Source organism: Alternaria alternata, assembly GCF_001642055.1.
Source record: "Alternaria alternata strain SRC1lrK2f unplaced genomic scaffold CC77scaffold_33, whole genome shotgun sequence".
NCBI lineage: Eukaryota > Fungi > Ascomycota > Dothideomycetes > Pleosporales > Pleosporaceae > Alternaria > Alternaria alternata.
The window spans coordinates 226,199-247,427 of NW_017306222.1; the positions used below are offsets into that span (position 1 = coordinate 226,199).

At 50.2% G+C, this 21,229-nt stretch overlaps 11 protein-coding genes across 11 annotated transcripts; 6 read left to right on the forward strand and 5 right to left on the reverse strand.

Annotated features, from left to right (window-relative positions):
- The first annotated feature begins 66 nt into the window (after positions 1-66).
- Positions 67-1,214, forward strand: CC77DRAFT_1025962 (hypothetical protein). The gene is made up of 2 exons (XM_018526166.1): positions 67-932; positions 988-1,214. The coding sequence occupies exon 1, from the start codon at positions 229-231 to the stop codon at positions 832-834; it is 606 nt and encodes a 201-aa protein (XP_018379753.1). The 5' UTR covers positions 67-228; the 3' UTR covers positions 835-932; positions 988-1,214.
- On the forward strand, positions 1,101-4,333 carry CC77DRAFT_949140 (hypothetical protein; the record flags this gene model as incomplete). The annotated part of the gene is made up of 10 exons (XM_018535237.1): positions 1,101-1,225; positions 1,283-1,327; positions 1,387-1,488; positions 1,563-1,684; positions 1,905-2,134; positions 2,192-3,323; positions 3,403-3,742; positions 3,793-4,067; positions 4,133-4,214; positions 4,267-4,333. 10 exons carry the CDS (start codon positions 1,101-1,103, stop codon positions 4,331-4,333), a joined length of 2,520 nt encoding a protein of 839 aa, XP_018379754.1.
- A 169-nt stretch (positions 4,334-4,502) lies between these two features.
- Positions 4,503-8,320, forward strand: CC77DRAFT_570820 (hypothetical protein). Its single transcript, XM_018532266.1, has 6 exons — positions 4,503-4,890; positions 4,981-5,077; positions 5,129-5,518; positions 5,579-6,012; positions 6,114-7,138; positions 7,189-8,320. Exons 1-6 carry the CDS (start codon positions 4,844-4,846, stop codon positions 8,073-8,075), a joined length of 2,880 nt encoding a protein of 959 aa, XP_018379755.1. The 5' UTR covers positions 4,503-4,843; the 3' UTR covers positions 8,076-8,320.
- Positions 8,321-8,344: 24 nt separating this feature from the next.
- Positions 8,345-10,537, reverse strand: CC77DRAFT_1014141 (hypothetical protein; the record flags this gene model as incomplete). Its single annotated transcript, XM_018523878.1, has 4 exons — positions 8,345-8,380; positions 8,526-8,704; positions 8,835-9,140; positions 9,217-10,537. The coding sequence occupies 4 exons, from the start codon at positions 10,535-10,537 to the stop codon at positions 8,345-8,347; spliced, it is 1,842 nt and encodes a 613-aa protein (XP_018379756.1).
- Positions 10,538-10,885: 348 nt separating this feature from the next.
- CC77DRAFT_949105 (hypothetical protein) lies at positions 10,886-12,043 on the reverse strand (the record flags this gene model as incomplete). Its single annotated transcript, XM_018535234.1, has 2 exons — positions 10,886-10,996; positions 11,045-12,043. 2 exons carry the CDS (start codon positions 12,041-12,043, stop codon positions 10,886-10,888), a joined length of 1,110 nt encoding a protein of 369 aa, XP_018379757.1.
- Positions 12,044-12,936: 893 nt separating this feature from the next.
- Positions 12,937-14,088, forward strand: CC77DRAFT_949018 (hypothetical protein; the record flags this gene model as incomplete). Its single annotated transcript, XM_018535231.1, has 1 exon — positions 12,937-14,088. One exon carries the CDS (start codon positions 12,937-12,939, stop codon positions 14,086-14,088), a length of 1,152 nt encoding a protein of 383 aa, XP_018379758.1.
- A 316-nt stretch (positions 14,089-14,404) lies between these two features.
- CC77DRAFT_572295 (ammonium transporter) lies at positions 14,405-16,480 on the reverse strand. The gene is made up of 4 exons (XM_018532267.1): positions 16,086-16,480; positions 15,664-16,027; positions 15,464-15,611; positions 14,405-15,415 (listed from the first exon to the last, which is right to left on the reverse strand). The coding sequence occupies exons 1-4, from the start codon at positions 16,101-16,103 to the stop codon at positions 14,509-14,511; spliced, it is 1,437 nt and encodes a 478-aa protein (XP_018379759.1). The 5' UTR covers positions 16,104-16,480; the 3' UTR covers positions 14,405-14,508.
- Positions 16,481-17,523: 1,043 nt separating this feature from the next.
- CC77DRAFT_572305 (hypothetical protein) lies at positions 17,524-18,042 on the forward strand. The gene has a single exon (XM_018532268.1). It carries the CDS (start codon positions 17,560-17,562, stop codon positions 17,887-17,889), a length of 330 nt encoding a protein of 109 aa, XP_018379760.1. The 5' UTR covers positions 17,524-17,559; the 3' UTR covers positions 17,890-18,042.
- CC77DRAFT_572320 (hypothetical protein) lies at positions 17,991-19,259 on the forward strand. The gene is made up of 2 exons (XM_018532269.1): positions 17,991-18,097; positions 18,337-19,259. Exons 1-2 carry the CDS (start codon positions 18,092-18,094, stop codon positions 19,036-19,038), a joined length of 708 nt encoding a protein of 235 aa, XP_018379761.1. The 5' UTR covers positions 17,991-18,091; the 3' UTR covers positions 19,039-19,259.
- A 562-nt stretch (positions 19,260-19,821) lies between these two features.
- CC77DRAFT_572411 (hypothetical protein) lies at positions 19,822-20,539 on the reverse strand. The gene has a single exon (XM_018532270.1). It carries the CDS (start codon positions 20,382-20,384, stop codon positions 19,905-19,907), a length of 480 nt encoding a protein of 159 aa, XP_018379762.1. The 5' UTR covers positions 20,385-20,539; the 3' UTR covers positions 19,822-19,904.
- CC77DRAFT_1100113 (hypothetical protein) lies at positions 20,475-21,023 on the reverse strand (the record flags this gene model as incomplete). The annotated part of the gene is made up of 2 exons (XM_018530047.1): positions 20,475-20,824; positions 20,873-21,023. The coding sequence occupies 2 exons, from the start codon at positions 21,021-21,023 to the stop codon at positions 20,475-20,477; spliced, it is 501 nt and encodes a 166-aa protein (XP_018379763.1).
- Positions 21,024-21,229: the final 206 nt, after the last annotated feature.

Here is a 21,229-nt window from a genome sequence, read left to right on the forward strand (position 1 = left end):
CACGGATCTTGGCCGGAACAGCGTGCAAGTATAAGTACCTGCGTCGGTTCATGGTATTCTGACACGAACGATGGCCTTGTGTCCATGGTGCGTATGCCTAGGGCTGAATAGCAGCTTTCTGATGAGCGAGCGTGCGGACATGTCCGCGCGCCACTATTCCGCGCTGGCGTCGCACCTCGGCATGCGACTATACAGGTCAGATTTGGATTTATCATCCCGGGCATCCTTATGTATCAAACTATCGCTATCGCTCTTCTGCTCTTACTGACTTGCTTCCGTTCATCTACTCGCTACGTTGGCACCGCACTTCGCCCACGCCAACGTCGATTCTGCCTAGCAGGGCGCTCACGTGGCCAATCACGTTGTGCTCACCACACTCAGTGTCTGGCCAACCCAGCTGCAGCGTACTGTGTAATGTGTCCACTCCACTGTGACGGCATCGCTTATGCAGCAATTGCTCGACCCCGCAATAGGCAGCGTGATCGTCACGAACTTGTCGTGGTCGGCCAGAGTTCGCGACCGAGGAACAGGCCGTCGTGCAGCATGTTCCTGAATGCTTTCGTTTGGCATCGGTTTCCCTACAGCTGCTCAACGTTCTTGATCCCGGACTTCCGCCGTCCCTTCCTTAGTTGGCAAACAATGACGTCATCATTATGGTTTCACAACAATGCTGTACGTTCAGGTACCATGCTTCCGCATCGCCCTGGTATCGGTGCAATTTGTCTAGGCGGGGTTGATGTTGATGATGTGCTCGAGCGGCGTAGGCATTTCCGTCGTACCGCTGTCAATCGTGAGAAGAACGGATGTCTTGATTTGTTGCGAGTTTGCGAGTGATATTACCACTGCAGCCGCTAGCCAAGCAGTGTGGCAGTATCTGCTCACTGACGAGACTTTGCATTCGACACTATTCCATTAGAAATACTACCGGCCCTCTAGTTACCGTCAGCTACCGCACGGCATAAGCGTCCGAGTACCCACATTACGTACTTTTCGCACCATATAAGTATTGCGCAGCCCTCGGCATTGGGTGTGCTTAGTAGAACGGCTCTTGACGGGCATACCGATTTACGATACTATCCAAGCCCCTGCATCACGGAAAGATGGCGACCAAAATAATCGATATCCGGACAGACACCGCGGAGTCTGATATTCTTGCTGATATCAAGAATGGTTTGCGACCGAACAATGGTGGCGAAAAGAAGCTGCCTACGTTGCTGCTCTACGAGTAAGCGACGGTGTAACCGGCGTCAGATGCACGCTAACCCCACTTCTCTTCTATCAGCCAGGAAGGTCTCCGATTGTTCGAAGAAATCACATACCAAGAAGAGTGAGCAGCTTCACTCGTGGCTTATATGGACGTTAAGCTGATCAAGTTCGTTGCGCCAGGTACTACTTGACAAATGCCGAAATCGAGGTCCTCGAGACATATGCGGATAAAATCGCCGAACGAATCCCATCCAACTCCATCATCGTGGAACTGGGGAGCGGGTAGGGTCTCGGCTCCCACTTAAAAAGAGATTGGAAACGAGCCCTGTGCTTCGTGAGTACTAATAGTTGTGTAGCAATCTCAGAAAGGTGAACATACTTTTACAGGCTGTCGATCGTCTTGGCAAGGACGTCGAGTATTACGCTGTCGACCTGTCTCTTCCAGAATTGGAGAGAACATTCGGCGAAATACCTACAGGTAAGCAATTATCTCATAATAATTGATATTGCAGAGAGGGGGTGGGGTTTAAATCAAGCGTGCCACAGTATACACTATTCAGTGAATGTGGTCCAGACCTGCATGAACCTGCATATATGTGCGTCAACATAGTGGAAATCAACGCCCTTATCTCCTTATCACTGCACGCTACATTGATCTACGTGGATCACCCTTCCGACCTTGTTAACCAAGCATGCAGATGGATACAAGCATGTCAAGTGCTTTGGGCTGTACGGCACGTACGACGATGCCCTAGAGTGGCTGAAGACTCCCGAAGTCGAAGAGAAACCAAAGACCATCCTTTGGCTGGGCTCCAGCCTGGGCAATTTCAAACGCCATGAGGTGCCGCCATTCCTTGCTGGGTTTGGTGCAGTCCTACAGACTGGTGATACCATGCTTATCGGTATCGATTCATGCAAAGATCCCGAGGTAAAACTGTTATTACGAGATGCACGTAAACACACGCTGACCATATACTTCTACTAGCGTGTTTACCATGCGTACAACGATTGCAACGGTGTAACGCACAAATTCATCCTCAACGGTCTGAAACACGCAAACGCAATCATGGGCGAGAAAGCTTTCGATATTCAGAACTGGGAAGCCATTGGCGAGTACGACAGCCAAGCTGGAAGACATCACGCTTTTGTCGCACCACTCAAAGACACTGTTGTCGACGGTGTCCCGATCAAACAGGGCGAAAAAATCCGCATTGAGGAATCTTACAAGTACAGCCGCGAAGAAGCGAAAGAGCTTTGGGAGCTGGCCAAACTCGCGGAGAACGTTGTATGGGCGAACGCCAAGGGCGATTACGGTCTGCATTTTGTTTCCAAGCCCGCAGTGTTCTTTCACACTAAGCCAAAGGAGTACGCGGCGAATCCAGTACCCTCTTTGGCCGAGTGGCGAGAACTTTGGACGGCCTGGGACGCGGTCTCAAAGGACATGATACCCGAAGAAGAGCTACTCTCCAAGCCCATCAAACTTCGGAACGAGTGTATCTTCTACCTCGGCCACATTCCTACATTCCTAGATATACACATCGCCCGCGCCACCGCCGGCAAGCCTTCGGACCCTGCCTATTTCTGGAAGATCTTTGAGCGCGGCGTTGATCCTGATGTCGAAGATCCAACTCAGTGCCATGCCCACTCCGAGATTCCTGAAGAGTGGCCGCCGCTAAAAACCATTCTAGGATTTCAAGAGACAGTACGAAGCAAAGTCGAAGCGCTCTATAGTTCAGGAGAGGCGGAATCGAATGGCCGTGTGTCTCGAGCACTTTGGATCGGTTTTGAGCATGAAGTCATGCATTTGGAGACTTTGCTCTACATGCTGATCCAGAGTGACAAGGTCTTGCCACCTCCTGGCACCAAGGTTCCAGACTTTGCAGCATTTGCAGCGCAGTCGCAGACTCTGGCAACCGAGAACCAGTGGTTCACGATTCCTGAATCAGACATCCAAATAGGTCTTGAAGACCCTGAGAATGACTTCAAAACCATACGATACTTTGGATGGGATAACGAGAGACCTAGCCGTACAGCGCACGTAAAGTCCTTCCGCGCAAAGGCTCGCCCGATCACGAACGGAGAGTACGCCACATATCTGTCTGAGACAGGAAAGACAGGTACGTGAACATTGGAGTGGAGTCGCTGGTGCTGGCTTGACCACATCTCTGATCAAGTTTCGCTGACTGTACCGTGTAGCTATACCTGCGTCGTGGTGCAAACAGCCATACCCTAATGGTGAGGACACAAGCACCAGCAAGAGAGACAGTGTGGTGAATGTTCAACATAATGAAACCAATGACTCACCTCAGAGCATTACAGATGGCAAATTTGTCCGTACTGTGTATGGTATTGTCCCTTTGAAGTTTGCCATGGGTTGGCCTGTAGTTGCATCCTACGACGAACTAGCTGGCTGCGCGCAGTGGATGGGCGGTCGTATTCCCACGATGGAAGAAGCACGAAGCATCTACAGCTACGTCGACGGCATGAAGCCGGAGTTTGAGAAATCGCTCGGAAACACGATTCCAGCAGTGAACGGGTAATATTTACACTTCGCAACGCCTTGGATTCATGATTAAAATTCTGCAGGCATTTGATCAACGAAGGAGTGTTTGAGACGCCACCACCACACTCTTTGTCTAACGGCGACTCCGGCACAGTATCTGGTCTCAATCCACACGACCTCTTCATCGACCTTGAAGGGACGAACGTGGGCTTCAAACACTGGCACCCAGTCTCAGTGGTCGAGAAGGGCAACAAGCTCTGTGGCCAATCTGATCTGGGAGGTGTTTGGGAATGGACTAGTACTGTGCTGGAGAAGCATGACGGCTTTGAGCCGATGGAGCTGTACCCAGGTTATACAGGTATGAGGGGACCCGACGGGCCTCTGCTCCTCAACACATGATAAGACGATGCTAAGAGTAGGCAGCCGACTTCTTCGACGGCAAACATAACGTCACGCTTGGTGGATCGTGGGCGACGCATCCGCGCGTTGCTGGACGAAAGACATTGTGAGTAGAGAGCGGCAACTGCAGCCGAGGCCATGTTACTAACGTGTCAAAGCGTCAACTGGTACCAACGCAACTATCCCTATGTCTGGGCTGGTGCGCGTGTTGTGTCGGATGCCTAGATTGGTGGTACCTGATTCGTTGTTTGCGTTTGCAGTGTCTCCAAATGCTGTGCTTAGTCCCGGCCACGATGGTGCAGCGGCGCGAAACTGTACGGATCGTCGGGTCACTGCATCTTTCACCGCAACGATGAGTCGCTTTTTCGTAGCAAGAGAGGCATTTCCTTTGGTCCGGCGCGAATGTGCATCACTTCCATCTTGCTGGATCCAGTCTCTACAGAAATCATTTCATCGTCGTGTAGTCACAGCCACTCGCTCTTTCCGCAATTACGTAGTCAGCCTTGGGCTATGAGAATACACCGTCACGCACGACCATTGCACCTCACCCCGCTGCGTTAGCGAGAACAATTTCAAACTACCACGCGTCTTATTCACTGAAGATTCTGCGGCCAGGCAAAAGTGTCGTCTATTTCCCCGCTCGCATTGGCATAGCACAAACCCCACCTACCTTTTTCCACAACCACGAATGACGCAGTTCATTATTCATCTGAAAGGTACAGCTTACTGCAAGAAATGGGTAACAACCTACTCTTTAAGTGGGAAGATTCGGAGGCGCTGAAGTAAGTTGTTTCGCAGTGTTTATTTACTTGGGCTGCCGGAACCTTTCGGAGGCAACCGCCCAACACATATACTATCGCTGACCATTCCAGACACCACTGTGGGTTCTGTGAGCGTCCCTTGAGCCATCCCGGTGCGAGAGCATCTTGTTTCGGCAAGCACAGCGAGCCATGTGTCCGCTTTCACCAGGTTCGTCATGTCGGCTATACACGAGGCAACCGGCGTTCTAACTCTGTCTAGGCCATGTTCATGCGCCTTCGGGGTCATACGTGCAAGTACTGTATGGAAATTGATGAACAGCATTACAGGCGCCATCACGATATCGCCGAGCGCTTACGTGCGGTCTACGAGAGTTGCGGCGAGGTCGATTGGAACATCGTGCCAGATGAATTCGGGCCTGAGGAACGTGGAAGAGTGAGAGAACCCGGTGACGTGGACACACCATTATCGAAGCGCGAGAGAAAGGATGCGAAGCGTCTTGTGAGAGCGGCAAGTAGATCGAGAGTCATCACTCTGGAGGAGATCAGATACATCGACTCCGTCGTGCACTCCGCTGAAGGCACGACGAGCAACGATGCCGATGGACCGCGTGATCCAGAAGAGGTCGATGAAATCGAAAGGCAGCTCCGAGTAAGTGCTTGAGTTATACTGGCGTCGTTGGTTTCCATTGTTTTGCTAATCCTTTCATAGTACCATGCTCATGTCTATAGCACACAGGTCAGTCGGAGGGGGCTTAGGAAGCTCGCCGAGGCTCACGAAGATACGCTCGATATCGACTTCGAAGCCGAGATGGAACGCATCCTGGAGACCTTCCGCATCAACAAGTTACTCAAGCGCAACACGAAAACTAAGGGATTGCAGGGAAAAGAGCTAAAGGCATTTCTCAATTTCGTCGACGGTTTGAAGCACGCCGTGCTTGAGGATATTGTGTTGGTCAACAAAGACAATGCTGAATCGCGCATGCGGCGGGCTGGTTACCTCAGATATACTAACAAAACATCTTACGGGATTGTAGAAGAAAGGTATACCGACAAGGACTGGAAGACTGGTGAGAAGTTCGCGTCCAGTTCGAGTGATTTCAGTGGTGCCATCACTCCTGTACATGAAACCAGTTTACTTCCAAGGTACGTTCATTTTCCTTGTCTCAGGTTGACCGGATTGCAGAGAGAGACGCCGAATAGCTCTGTGGAATCAATAGAAGAGGCTGTCAGCTAATATCTCTCAGCGAACGATTCGAAGACCAGTCTCCTTGCCGGCCTAGAACTGCTCACAGCCCGGACCGGAGACATCTTGAGAGTAGTCACAAGCGCGTTAGTGGCGATGATGGACTCTACGCTGCAGACATCGAGCCTTATCATACCCCACTACTATCTTTACCACCTGCTCCAGCTTCTGGTATGCCAGTTGCCGCGATCATGGTGATCAACATTAAAGCTCCAGTGCGTGCACCAGCTCCAGTGCGTGGTCGCGCAAAGAAGCCTGTCAAGACAGCCTCTGATGGCTGGAAGACCGTTACGAACGGAGGTGTGCCAACAAAGCAGATACCAAAGGCACGTGTTTGGGGTAATATCCCAAGCAAGCGCCCAGCTCAGGCTTCTCGACCTGGGCCAGCACCATGGTCTTCCGACTCTCGCAACTTTCCCGATATCTCCGCTGCGAAAACATCGTTCGATGGTGCATATTCCCAACCTCGTGAGGTGAAGCCTCCGATGATTTGGTGTTCGAAGGAGCCTGAGACCTTCGTTTTCCAGACGGAAGACGATGTCAGTGGCCATGCCGCGGTTTCACAAAAGAAGAAAGCTAAGAAAGCTCGAGAAGCTAAGCGCAAAGCAAAGAAGCACTCTACATCAAACGAGATCATCACCGAAGACGTTGGAGATGAGCCTGACATCTCAATGCAAGGCCCTTCTACACCACAAAAGACCAAGGTCGACACCAACGTCCTAGATATCGACGAGACACTGCAATCTTTTTCGATGGATACCAAGACTGAAGGGAAGTTCGCCGACCTTGTGGTAGAGCCAATTGCTATGATTCACGATTCCAGTGATGGGATATCGCCGGTGCCTCCGCCTGAATCTATGCCGATCACAAAACATGGCAAGCACATGCACTGGATCCGGTTTGTACGCAATTTTGTTGTTGATCAACTCACCAATCCATATTCGCCGTCGTGGAGTGGATGTTCACACAGTAGCTCGTGTTCCTTTGAGAACAATAACGTCCCGGATTGTCCTTTCCACGAGCCTCGTGAGTACATCGCATTTGCATCTTGACAGTGGATATTAACTCCAATACAGATTGCTCCTGTGTCGATCCTTTGACAGACCAGTGCTATCTGGCGATGCCTTGTGTTGAGCTGTGTAGTACTGGACCGTTCAACCGCCTCCGTGGCGAGAAGCTGCTGTCACTATATGAGAAGGACCATCGAACAAAGGGCCGCTTGATGCTCATAGATGACGACCTAATCAATTACTTTATGGAAGACCCTATCAGCCGATCGCGCAATCGCAACCCAGACGGCGTGCCCGCGCGTCTACAGAAGGAGTATGACGACGTCAAGAACGGATACAATCCCGGAACTCTCATGGCGCAAGAGCTTCGTTTTGAGCGACTCTACGCTAAGAACGGTTTTATGAAGCAGGAGCTTACCCAGAGTATGCTACAGGATATCCAGCGCAACGAGTTCGAGCGTTTGGATACGAGGTACATGTGCTATTGTCGTGCTGCCTTACCGAAGACAGGATCTTCAAAGACGGACATTATTGTTTGCTCATATCGCGACTGTTCCACTGGGAACTTTCATCGATCATGCATAAAGAAGCTTGGCTTCGGCTTGGTGTCGCGCTGGTATTGTACCGAATGTGAACAGAAGATGAAGGTACTCGCGCGCCAGACGTTACGCCGTTTAGGCTATACCGATATTCCACATGAGGGCCCATGCAGCTATTCATACGGACTTGGCGCGGACAAATTCGAAGAGATGTTCGATGAGAAATTCGCGGAGATGATGAACTCATCCGACATGGAATATCTGAAACTACTACCAGCCGACCTGAGGAGCAAGGTCAAGGAGGTCGGGGGGTTCACGGCTATGCCCAAAGAGCTCCAGCAGCAATTCAAAGAGAAGGTCAGGGCGCTTGGCGAAAAATTTAGGGCAGCGGACGTCAAGATGTTCGATTTGTAACGGGAAGCGAAGCGCGCTTTGCATTGCGCAGTCTAAGTGGGCCGGGTATGTGCAATTTGGCTGTTAAGATTACAGAGTATTTGGGCTTCCAATTAGGAACGCTGGGATGAGTAATATAGCGGAGGGAAGAGCATGTCAAACCATGGTATAATTTGTAAATTCTGTCACCCAAGGTACAGTTGTCGTAGCTTCCACGTTTAGCATTACAAGCAAAGCCCAAAACTTTGACTAGTATATATAATGCAGATCATATTTCATTCTCTGGGAGATCACAAAGACATCGCATCGCCGAATTCATCCAGGCACTATATAGCAGAAGCCATATCCACTCTTGTTTAGCAGACGATACCTTGAGCCTATAAGATACAGACAGCAACCTCGGCTTTCAAACGCTAGCGACTACAACCAACCATACAAATTCACCGACAAAATTCGACGAGTCCAGCTCACAAGCTCTTGGAGCATGCTGTCACGTAACAAAACGATAGATAGTGGCATTCTCGCGACCATGTACCCACTCACGCGCTGCCAAGCAAGAACACCCTCATTCTCACTAGGACGCATGGGCATCGACAATATAACAAGAGAAATAGAAGATACCGAAGAGACTTCTCGCCCAGTCCTCCAAGCTATCGGCAGTATTGTCATTGACAACTCTATCCCAGACCGCGGCATCAGTAACAATAGAGACACGGAAGAAGAGGAAGAAGAGGAAGAAGATGTGAAGGTTGAAGAGCTAGGATCTCTTGCTTCACGGACGGTAGATAGCATAGACTTGATACGTCGAGATAGTGAGAGGATCGGGACGGCTAGTGCGAAACGTAGGATGGGCGGGAAGCATAACGTTAGAGACTGGTTTTTGGAGTATACACCGCGCTGGAAGAAGTATTTTCGGTGGAACCAGAGGGTGGATTAGAGAGAGATTGCTCCGTTGTAAAGACTTTTGGGTGAGGATGGCATAAGTACAAGTGTAGACCTCCTGCCAGGAAGATTGAAGGTACCCATAATGTCCACGCCGCATCTTTCTATACTGTCGCCCAGTGATCTCCCTTCTAGTAGTGCTTACTACCACAAGTCAAGAGGGAGAACCATTTGTATCGTCTCCCTTTCCTTTGCCTGATTAGCTTTTGGCTTTGTCTACCACTATTTGCTACTGCTCGTACAGTCCTAACTCCGCCTTTACCACGGCCCTGTACTTGGGCTGCTACAGTACTTTCGCTCTCGTTCTGGATGCGATACGCGTTGTCGTGCGCCTTGTTGTTATACTGGTAGACCTGGATGACGCACGGCGCCTTGAGTCCTCGATCTTGGGAACCAACAAAGGATCGGTGAGATGATAAGTGGGTGTGTGAGGACACAGGCGGGCGTGGGCATTGCAGGGATGCCGATGGTGGTGATGGTGAGGAAAGCGGCGGTAGGGCCGATGGCAATGGTAATGATAGAGGTCGATCCAAGTGCAACACGCCATCATGGTCTACAGTGGAAGCACTAAGGTCACCATTGTGATTTTCCACACCCTGTGAAGGATACGACAGATTTGGGTCATCGGGGTCGCCCACATGTATGCGCACTCCGGGATCACAAGCCTCATCTGGCTGGTTGGAGAACGAGCTATGTAGTAGCGTGTGAGTAGAATCTGGAGATCTGAGATGGCCTACATGATATTTGTGCTTAGGGATCTTTGAGGAGTGCTTTTGTGTACCATTACCGAACTCTCCAAAAGTCTTGGTCAGTTGTGGTCTATCGGCGTCGTTTACATCGATCGGATGTGTTGTGTGAGCAGACGTCCAACGTCCATTACCTAAACCTGTTTTGTTTGGCTGTATCTCAAGTTGTGGGTATGAAGGAGGCCTCCTGTCGTTAACAAAGAACACCTCTGGCTGATTCTTGATGGGATCTGGACTAAAGGATCGTGCTTCCGCCAATATCTCATTTCGAATAGCAGGGTCAGTCTTCGTAGTATCGAGGTTTCGTTCTAGTTCGCTGATCGAAGGTGCTGTCCTACCAGCAAAGCATATGAGGAAGTTTTCGGCATGACTGTTGCGTCCGATCTGGTCTCGAAGATGTTGAAAAGCTTCGAGGAGGGACTCGTCGGTAGTATACTGGAAGTCTAAGTCTGCACCTCTTCCGTCGACGATGTTGGCATGAATGCCGATCATCATCGTCATGAGATCATTCTGCAATCCAGTTAGACCAAGTTGCGCCGCTAGCACCCACGTTTGAGCGAAGAGAAGCAGGGATGCGTTGCCCTCGGCCAGACCTGTGAAGATTGGGGGGCACTCTCCGCTGTCCAGGTAGTTCATCACAGCTCGGAAAGGCTCGAATTGCACACCTCGCAGTATAGCACCTGGGGGTATCGCGCTCAATACGAAACATCGCCTACGCATGCGACTACTGAGTTCAAATGGAACATGAGAACCGTCACCAAGTTCGAGTGCGATGGTGACGCTGTTACTGGACATGTTAGCTTGCATGCTTCCGTCTAGTATGGAAAGAGTATTGGCGTATATGTGGAATATATGCTCTTGAGCGCTCTTGGGAGCTCTCCTTTGCGACATCATTAGTTTGCATTACGTGAAAGAGAAGAAAGCAATTTTTGCGTTGCCCTGAAAGCAACACCACGCCTTCTTTGAACACGCTTTGGAGTTTGATCGTGTTTGTGTTCGTTGGTCAACTGCATATTGCATATATTGAGAACATGTGTGCTTTGCGGTTATGGCTTACGAATGAGAATTCCATCTCATCTTCAAGCAATTTGAAGCCTACAAGCCTTCTGCATGGTCAAAGACGACCCAAGACTTTCCAAGCGACTAGGATTGCTGCAGGCGGCGTTTCCAATGGCGCACCAATGGCTTCCAAATATTCGTCTTCCCGTCGAAATACGAGTATGCTACGCCCAGCATTCCACCAGCGAAATGAGCCTGTCGTCGTTAGCAAGTGATATGCGTCGCTCTGCATGTTGAACCTACTGCGTGACCAAAGTTCACAAAGCTATACCCTCGAATAATGCCAACCAGATCGAAAAGTAGTATCGCGGGCAGCACATATTGCGCGTCGAAATGTACAGGGACAAATAATATTCCTAGGCCAGCATGAGGATATTGCATGCAGAAGACTCCAAGAACTCCGAACAATGCTCCTGATGCGCCTCCGGAGCGAATAAAGATTTCAGGGATTGGTCGCCTGTGAAAAGGTATGCGAGTGCTCAAAGTTGTCCAGTGTTGAGCGAAGCCCGAAAGCACACCAGCTGAGAGATAGAACGATAATGTATGGTATGGGCTGCCCTCGAATAGGCGGGAGTATCCGACTGGTGCCATGAAGTTGTTCAAGAAGTACATATTGACGAAGAAATGCAAAGCTCCACCATGTACAAACATGGATGTAAATTGGGTGTAATTGACATTGCGAGCGGGCAGATGCCATAGTGTTTCCCAGGCTCTGGGCAGTAGAAAGCTGCTCAGGTGGATACCGCTGTTGGCTCCAATAATTCCATACGTGACTCTCGAAATTGGATCGAGATTAGTCCAGGCTCCAGTCACGACTTCAGTCGGGGTCGGCGGGCCACGTTGTTTTGTACTCCATTGTGGCGCTTGAAGCCATCCTCCACCAGATGCTGGTTTGGATTTGAGTTCGCTCTTGGCCTCTAGGTAGGCGAGACCGTAGAAGATGCCGCCGGATACAGAAAGTGCCCAAATTGCAGGAATCAAGTATCTCACTTTGACTTTGGGAAACTGTGTATATGTGTCGTCGGAAGCATCGTCCACCGCCTGTCGTAGTACTTCTTCCGGTATAGGTGGCTGTTCGTTGTTAGGCCTTGGGGCTTCACTTCTCAGCTGGGCGTATTGTGCGCGCTGCTGCGAAAGGTAGCGAAGCCTTGACACGGTCGGACGAAAGACGGAAATCGCCGGTGGCTGAGACGCGTAGCATGCGCACCGCAGCGACGGTCCGCCTATCTTGTATGCAAACATCGCGTGTTTGGAGTGTAGCTGCAATGACGCGAAGCTTCCAATTGGCGTCGGCCCGACTAGCGTGGGGCACGTGCGAAGATTATCGCTATCCCTGGCCGCCTGCTCCTTGACACTCTCTAACTTCATCTTTACTTATCAAATCATCTCCGTCGAAAGACGTCTGTCAATAGGCAGCGACTGTTTATTTACATTCGCGTCACCGCCCGATCGGAAAATTCATTGGTACGCGAAGTATAGTCTATGGGCTGAAGTCTCTAAACGGTTATCCGGCGATTACGGTTGGTAACCTCGTTACGCTTATTGGGCAATCCTCGCGCACTCTCACCATGACTTTCGCTATTCAGTTCCCAGTGCGCAGTGATAATATGCGCAATCTGAATGTATTAGTACCCGTAGTCTAATGGCATAGGAAAGATAAGCCTACCATCTTACTCATCGGAGGAAGCTCATGTCCGGTTTACCTCACTCTAGCGTCCAAAAGCACCCCAAGGCCCCGCAGTATGCGGCCTTGAGCTCTCTCTCATGACTGCACAGCTCTTGTTGAACCTGGTAACACCAAAGCCCCACAAGCTCCTGGATTCCTATACGTTGCTCTGAACTGAGTGGCTTCAATAAAATCAGGAAGGACGCCAACAACCTTGGTTCAACCCTTAGCGAACCTTAGAAGCATTTCGAGTGTCAAGAACCGTACCCAACATCCCAGCCAAGCGAACTCTGGATTTGCCTATGGTTCTCACATCAAAATAATGTGCATCAACATTGACATCCCTTCGTTCACTTTTCCTTACTCCAACGAACGCCCAATATTTCTGGCACGATCTTCCAGGCTTAGAGTCCCAACTCACTTGATTTCACGCTTCTAAATCAAGCAAATTTCTTCTGCCATTGCGCAGATGTTTAAGCTATTCAGAGAGACGTTCAGCTTCCGATTTGACTTTGATGAAAACTCTTCCACAAGTACCTCATCTTCGAATAACGGCGATATCGAAGTTCAAGTGGGCAGACTACCTAATGCTGGTCTTGTTCATGTCCCGCGCACCGCTCTCAGGACATGTCGTGTACTACGCACAAGTCTTGTGCATGGGTGCAGAATCAAGAACACTGACGCTCTTGTCTTTGAAGTTATCTTGGCACACTTCAACGTCAATGGTTCGTTAGGACGGCTGCGACCAAATATACGAAATCCATTGACGCAACTTACTGGCGGCTGCGACAGAATGCTCAAACTCGCCAAGGCATGGCATCTAGCGGACATGCTCGACGACGTGCGGCTGCAGAACAAGCTGATAGATGTGTATCGCATTCTCTACCTTGAGCTACTCAATGCAAACACCAGAGTACCTCTAGACTACGAGGCATTCATATATCTGGAATCCCATCTCGGTACCCATACGAAGATGGAGAAGTTTATGATAGACTTCTTCGCTGGACTATCTCGGTATACAGGCGAATTCAGTGCTCAGGAACTCCTTCCGTTTCGACCCGACGTTTCACGAGCATTAAAGGTGCGACGCGCGCAGCTGGTGGTACAGGGAAGTTTTGTCGATCTGATCGCTACCGGTAATACTTGCTTTAACGTGATCAAATCGGACGCGACAACACACAGCTCCTTGCAAGTGACTAAGCCGACGAGACTTTCCTCAAGTGCGGGTCTCAACTCCTTACCATTACGGCATAGCCTCTCAACGTCTTCACTATCGTCTTTGGTCTCCCTTCCAGTATCATCAACGACTGCGATATCGTCTGCGTCACCGACGTGTGATCGCAGGCATCAAAGGCGTTTGTCGCTATTAGGAACTACGAGTATAAATGAACAACCAGAGGTCTGTTTATCTGGTACATTGGCTTCTATCTTCCAGTCGGCAATCGGTGCCACTTTGTGCCCTTGCCACACACGCTCGGTGTCTCTCACGACCCCAACATCTAGCCGCGCACCATTCATGGCAAAAAAAGCCGTCCCCTTTCGTCAGCAGGTTCATATAGCTTCGGAAGACGATTCCTCGGACGACGACATAGCGTACGATATATTTCCATCAGGTCTGTAAGGCATGACTTCAGTCGAGAATTGAATTCAGCAAAACGATAGATATTTCAACCCTTTGAAACGGGAGAGGATGGGAGAGACAACGATAGTATTGTGGTGTTTGCAAAAGAGTTGATGTGTATTCTGTTCATAGTAGATCATAAATCGCACGCTCGAGTACGGAAGTAATGGAATGTGTAAGGGGTTCGCTGTCTGCCACCATGCTTGGGTCATAGGGTGTATGTGTTAAACAAAGCGCGAATGAGGATTAGTTTATTTACAAAAGATAAGGTTGTGAAATATTTAGAGACTCTATTAATGCCATATACTGCTCATCGACGGCCGGAAGTCTACTGCTAAGTTCCGCCGTATTATGCAATTTGGATAGGCTATTGCGGATGTACTGGCATAAGTTTCAAATCGAGCATATACCCCTCACACACTACGCCTGCTTACCGACTGCTGCCGCAGGAACCGATGTGGGAACATGTTGGCTGCTCGAGCTACTGACGTTCGCCTCGTAGTGGTTCTGCTCCATGAGACTCCAATCACCGATCTGCTCATCTCCAAACTGGTCGAGATCCAGACCCATCATCTCAGCCTCTGAGTTGACGCGGAGATGCATGCCAGGAATGAACTTCAAGATGTACAAGAGAATACAAGAGACGACGAAAGAGTAAGAGGCGATGGCGACAATCTCAGCCAATTGGCGACCGATTTGCACACCTACACCATCCATGCCTCCGAGGCCGTCATACGGACCCATACCATCGAGGTCGTAGATCCAGGCTTGGCCGAAAATACCAGTGAGGAAGGAGCCAACCATGCCACCGATTCCGTGGAGCTTGAAGACATCCATGCCCTCGTCGATCTTGATCCACTTATCGACATTCTGGCAAAGAGAGCAAATCGCAGCAGTGAGAAAACCGATGAGGGCGGCTATCCACACAGAGACATAACCTGCAGCAGGAGTAATGCCGACAAGACCAGCGATAGCTCCAGAGCAAGCACCGACCACAGAGAAGTGACCTTTGGTACGGACGTACTCAACCGACACCCAGCCGAGAACTCCGAAGGAGGCCGCAGTGTTGGTGTTGAAGGCAGCCAACATCGAGCGCACGGTGCCGTTAAGAGCACTACCTCCGTTGAAGCCGAACCAGCCAAACCAGATGAAGACAGTGCCGATGAAGACGAGTGTAGGATTATGAGCTTTTCCGTGGATCTTGTCGCCCTTGTGAAGGCGTTTGCCGAGGACGAAGGCGTAGGCGAGGGCAGACCAGCCGGATGCAATGTGAACGGGGCCGCCACCTGCGAAGTCTAGAGAGGGAAGGTTGAAAAGCCAACCATTTCTAGAAGACCGTCAGTATGTCTCAGCAAGCACAATCTGTGAGGCTTACGCATTCCAGGTCCAGCAAGCGATTGGGCAGTACACGATAGTTGCCCAGCAGAAGGCGAAGACCATTGACGGCAGGATGCGACCGCGTTCAAAAGATCCACCAATAACAAGCTGTACAGTACATGCGCAGAAAAGCATCTGGTAAAGGCCTACGTACAGTTAGTAAGTACGATCTAGCTCGGAATTCCATGAGATACCTACAGAACACGATCTCAGGTAGAAATGATGAGCCCGGCGAGGGTGCCGACATGACATTCTTTAATCCGAAGTTGTCCATGTTGCCAATGAAGGGACTGGCCGAGCGAGAGTATGCGAGCGAATAACCCCAGAACATCCACTGGAATGTAACTACTCCCATGACCGCGAACGACTGGAAGAGCATAGAAAGTGCCGACTTGCGGCGAGCAAGACCGGAGTAAAGAAACCCGATTCCAGGTATAATCAAAAACACAAGGAAAGCCATGATCATAAGGTAGATGTAGTGGAACTCCAGGCCAGTGTACTGAAGGTTGACATTTTCGATATCTGGGTTGCCGCCATTGGGCTTCGCCGGGTCGAACTCAGGCTACGCTTGTGTCAGTTGTCTTGCATGTTGGACGTTGTTGTCTGTTGGGGAAACATACAGTGGGTGGTACCTCCATGGTGTAGGGGTGTCAGTGTATCGACTATGACTGGAACCTCAGGGGTGTTCTGGAAAGAGAAGACAAGAAGTGCAGGGGCTCTCCAGCGGATATATATCTTTCAACGCCTTTCCTCACACCATCCGGCCAATTTCCAGGGACCGAGATTGATGCGCCGTCAAACCCGGTTCGCCTTCTACTTCGATACATACGACGCTGCTGTGCCCCCAACGCTGAACGTGGCGCCGTCTGGGCAAAGATAAGCAGGGCGTTAGGAATCCCATGCTGATGGAGCCGAGCGCATATTGTGGAGCTTCTGGCTTGGGTTGCTGTGTTTGGCCTGAGATTTGATGCCGCGAAGGATTCCGAAGACGGATTGCATGTCCCAAATAGCCAAGGCCCGTAAGCCACGGTCGCGCTTGTATAGAATGGTGAAGGTAAGAGTTCAGGGTCTTGGTGGCTGATAAGAGACGGGATGAAAGCGGTATAGCCCCTGTGCCTGAGTGATAAGCTGGTCTGTCTGGAACAGGGGCGATTGGTTGGCCAGAATCGACCTACCGATGGCTGTACGGTGCTTTACGAATCGCTCTGTGTAACGAAATCTGGAGTGAAGATAGACAGATTCCATCCCGCTAATGTCGTACATTGGCTACCGCGTGGTGTTGCTGTACCGCCGTTGATGGCGGCTGATTTACTCCCGTTTGTCCGTGATTCCGAACACCAGGTCCGTGCCACCGCCACGGGGCTGATCCACTCCTATGGTATCATGGAATGTCGTTCTCTTGTTAGGCGCAAATGTGCAACTATGTCAGTAGAGACTGCAGTCATTGACGAAGATGAATGAGAGTGAGGGCTTGCATAGTACAGCTAGCGCTTTCTGAACAGGCAATCTGGGCCCGGATTTAGTGCCATGTACTGTGCCGCGAGGATGCAAGACCAGATTTGCTGCACGGTTATCACTTACCGTATACACCCAAAACACAGGCTGTAAGGGAATCCTGCAAAGTAACATTGGGCCTCCGGTTACTGCAAGGTTTACACATTGCGTCCAGGACAAAGCAACTCGTCCCTTCCTGCGCTGAACGCTATAGCCTCCCTGGCCCTCTCTGCTCGATCGTACGATCGATGAACATATCAGGGTAGGCGCATTTTCCCAGCCAATATATGCATTCTCTTCATTCTCCTGCGGCTGGCATCAGCGTTTTCAACAACGTACAGAGCGTGAGCCTCGTGTCAATGCACAAGATGTAAGAGGCATTGCCTCTGCAAGAGTCCTTTGGGCTAGGGCTATCCCTTTGTCGACACGGACATTAAATCTCTCGCCATGGGATATGAAGCCAGGGAACTTTGTCAGCTATATAAGCATACGTGCTGCCAATATTTCCCCAGTCTCCAAGGTCACCTGCGACGTAATTAGTAAAGTCTCAAGTGTGTTCCGTCATGAGGGTAGAGACACATACCACAAGCATTTCGTTGGATGAGATCTCTCGTCTATTGGTTGGTCGGGGTATTGCACAATCACGGCGCAGTATGCCGCAGGGCGGACATTTGCCTGATGGAGGTAGCCCGACGATCTACGCAGATGGCATTGTTCAGAATTAGACACAAAGCAGGTCGTATAACGATGGCGATGTTTTGTCGTGTTGTATTGGTGAGAAGAGAAAGGCTACCGGTCATTGTGATGGGTTCGGTTTTCGCCAAGAGAACCCAAATGGCTGTCGTCATGCCCTCACCCAGCTTCTTTTCCAAACACCCGCCTTTGGCCCATGATACACACCCACAGGCGCGTCTGCAATGCGCCAAATAGGTGGACCTGACAGCAATCGCTATTATTCCTTTGAATTTTAGGGCGCGCCAATTATATACACCCGTTTGGAAAGCCATCGTTCTATAACGCGCAGGGCGCGTCGCGGATACTATGACTTTAGGCGAACCAGAACCATTCATGGTCAACCACTGCGAGCAGACAGTCGCTGATAGAACCGGCTATAGCAATTACACCATGCACTATGACGGTACAAGACCCCTCATTACATTCTCTCCTACCCCTCCAGGCGTCCTCGTCTCATGAGTTGTGCCTTTCGGTTCACTCAAAAGCAGGCCGGCAACTCTGATGTGGACACTCAATGAGATACCGCGACCGATTTCGCTTCCCAGGGATCATGTCACAAGATCAGAAAGAAGGGTCTACGAGGTTGAAAGGAACACCCGGGTGGATGCCTTGCGAGAAGAACTTAACACTTTAACATTACAGAATACGCCGACCCTACCGCCAGCTCGCGTTGCGCCCGATACAGCCCTTCCTCGTACCACCAACTCGTCTCGCATCGAGCTTGCACCCGAAGTCTCAACCGCAAACAGAGGAGGAACATACGCAGCAGTGTTTGGGTCTGGGCCGCAGACAAGGATGACCGGTCACAGCGTCAGTGATGACCGGCGATTTGGTATCTATCTTGCTAGTGCGACTGCGAGCGAGAATAACCTCGCACTGCATCGACTGGCGGCATCTACGCTTCACGTCTTAGAGGGGCGGGCCGCAAGTCTTCCACCTACATCTCCAATGACAGTAGCGGCTTTGGAGCAACGTACACGTCGACCGCGAAGATCCACACGTCGATACAAACATCCCCCCAACCACGATCCACCTCCAGAGTACGTCGCATTCGATCCTTATCCCTTTTTTGATGCCAAACCAAAACCCCGCCGTCGATCAACGATAGAAATCATCGAAACCTGCTGCAGGGACGGATTCAAGGCTACGACAGGCAAGGTCGGCAAGAGTGTGGTCAAACATATCGAAGACGCTAGCAAGATAGCCAAGGATGTACCTACTGCCTTCAAGGAAGCTCAGGTGAAATTGAGTTTGAAGAGGGCCAAGGATAAAATACGATGGTTGGAGAAGCACCACTACCTGAGTGGGCAGGAGAGGTTGCTGACGCAGGAGCTCGTTGGCTGAGATGTTGGCAATGTCGAAGGACAAAACCTCCGACTGTGTTGTCAGCGTTTATGGGAACCTCATACTTTAGAAGAATATGAGTGGGAGTGTTATAGTAGCGTTGGTAATATTACTTGATTGAGCCTTTGTGGTGCCGATCCCAGCATCAGATTCACACTCATGATTTGTTCGACGTACGTGCGGTCGTTTGGTTCGCACAGCACTCTCAGCACTGCATCTCCTTCCGTTAAAGACTTGAGACGGCGTTGTGTATCCACCGCTGAGCCGCGATATTAACGAGATGTCAAGCAGGGCTTCAATCACGGGTAGTTCGTCGCACCAATCACCGCTTCCTTCTGAAGCAAGGCACGAACTACGCGCTTTGATGATCGCTCGCTCTGCGTCGTTTTGTTTGACAGGCTCGGACACGGAATCACTTTATCTAAAGGAAAGAACCGAGTGATGAGCTCATCTTTCAGCCTGCTACAAAGAACCGCCTCTGCAAGAGTGTTAAGACAGAATGCATTCTACATGTCTACATTGCCGCTAACATCGTATTTGTGTCTCCTTTTGTACTCTTGTAGTCTACAGTGTAGTAGAGGATCTAGGTGCCAATTTGGCGGTTTCTCCAGCTATTCACAAGCAGTCGTTGTTTAGTAAAATAAGCATGTCAAATTAGTGTCTCCAGGCAACTGTAGACCAAATCAACTAGGTCGATTGTGAAGTACATGGCAAGAGGTGCCACGTCAACTTCAATCATTTTGACTACTTTTTATGTTACATAATAAACCAGACTTATCCTCTCGCTGAATGCTGTTTTTGCCTCCGCCACCGCCACTCCCAAAGCCAGAACACCAACCCCACAAACCAGAACCAGACGAGGCAAGCTACTCGGTATCGGAACCTGAGGATGAACCGTCCGAAGCAGGAAGAGGAACGTTTCCATCCGTAAGACGCCTACCTCCCAATATTTCCAGTTTTCTTGACGGGAGAGGGGACATGGTCAAGTCCAACTTATCTGGAAACCGCTCGTCAATTTGTTCAAGAGCCCAAATGGCGAACTTCCATTCATCGTCAAACTTGAGAGAAGACTTGAAAATCTGGCAGGCTTCGCACATCGCCTTCGGGCCGCCTGCTGCCTTACGCGAACTACCCTGATTTCCCGTTAATATATGGTTCTCTTCCTGAACAACAGGCAAAAGATGGAATAGCCAACTTACTTTGAGCGCATTCAAAAATTCTTCCGGTACTTCGGGCTGGTTCTCGTCGATGTCCATGGCGTTCTCATCAATTTCTGTGGTGTTTTCGTCAACCTCCATACCGTTTTCGTCCAACTTCTTTCGAGCCCTGTACGCCATGTACGCCATGTACGCCTTGATCGCTGCTTAGAGCTTATCGGATCGAGGAATCGATGTATTGGGCGCAACGGTGCACTCGTTTCCTGGCTTCTTGTGATCTCACAGCACACATGTCCACATGTTATCCCATGGTAGCAAGAAAAGCGTAGATATAGTGGGATAGAGGTCGATTTTGCTTGGATCATCGTCGGTTGGAGTGATAACCACAACCCGGTCGTCTGGTAATTGTTTGCACGCCTGCAACGCTTGAAAACTCAGGATGAGTGCATTGTCGTTCCAGGAAGACAAGTCAGCGAAATTTTCAATAGTTGCATTCAATGGGATGGTTGATGCAACGCCCATGAAGTCCACTGCTAATTCGAACTCTCGAACAAAGGACAGATTTCCGACAAGTGATGCTAGTCTTCGTTCAGGCGTTTCGCCAATCAGTCCTTCAACGCTGTAGTCGCCTGTTCTGTTAGTCCTCTCGATATTGTTTGATGGTTCTAGAGACTCACCTCTCCTGAACATGGCCTGGTCCATCTCCTCACGCCAAATAGAGGTGTCGCTGGTTCGAGAGAGCCTTCCGTTCAGCATTGATTCGTGGAGAGCTAGCCAAGCAAGAAGGTCATGGTTCTCGGAAGTGCAGATCCCATGGTTGCCCAACATCTTGGTCGATGGTAGAGAGGTAGAGGTGATTAACAACCAATTCAGGAAATTATTGGTGGAGCGAAGAAGTTAAGAGGTTGTTGTAAGAAGCGTGGAAGCTGAGAGGTTGTTGTGATTATTATAGCGTCTTATCTGGTCGCGCTAGCTGCAAGGTGAGAGACGTCTAGATCTGTTCATAGATGTGTATTACCTGAGGTATCGCTAGG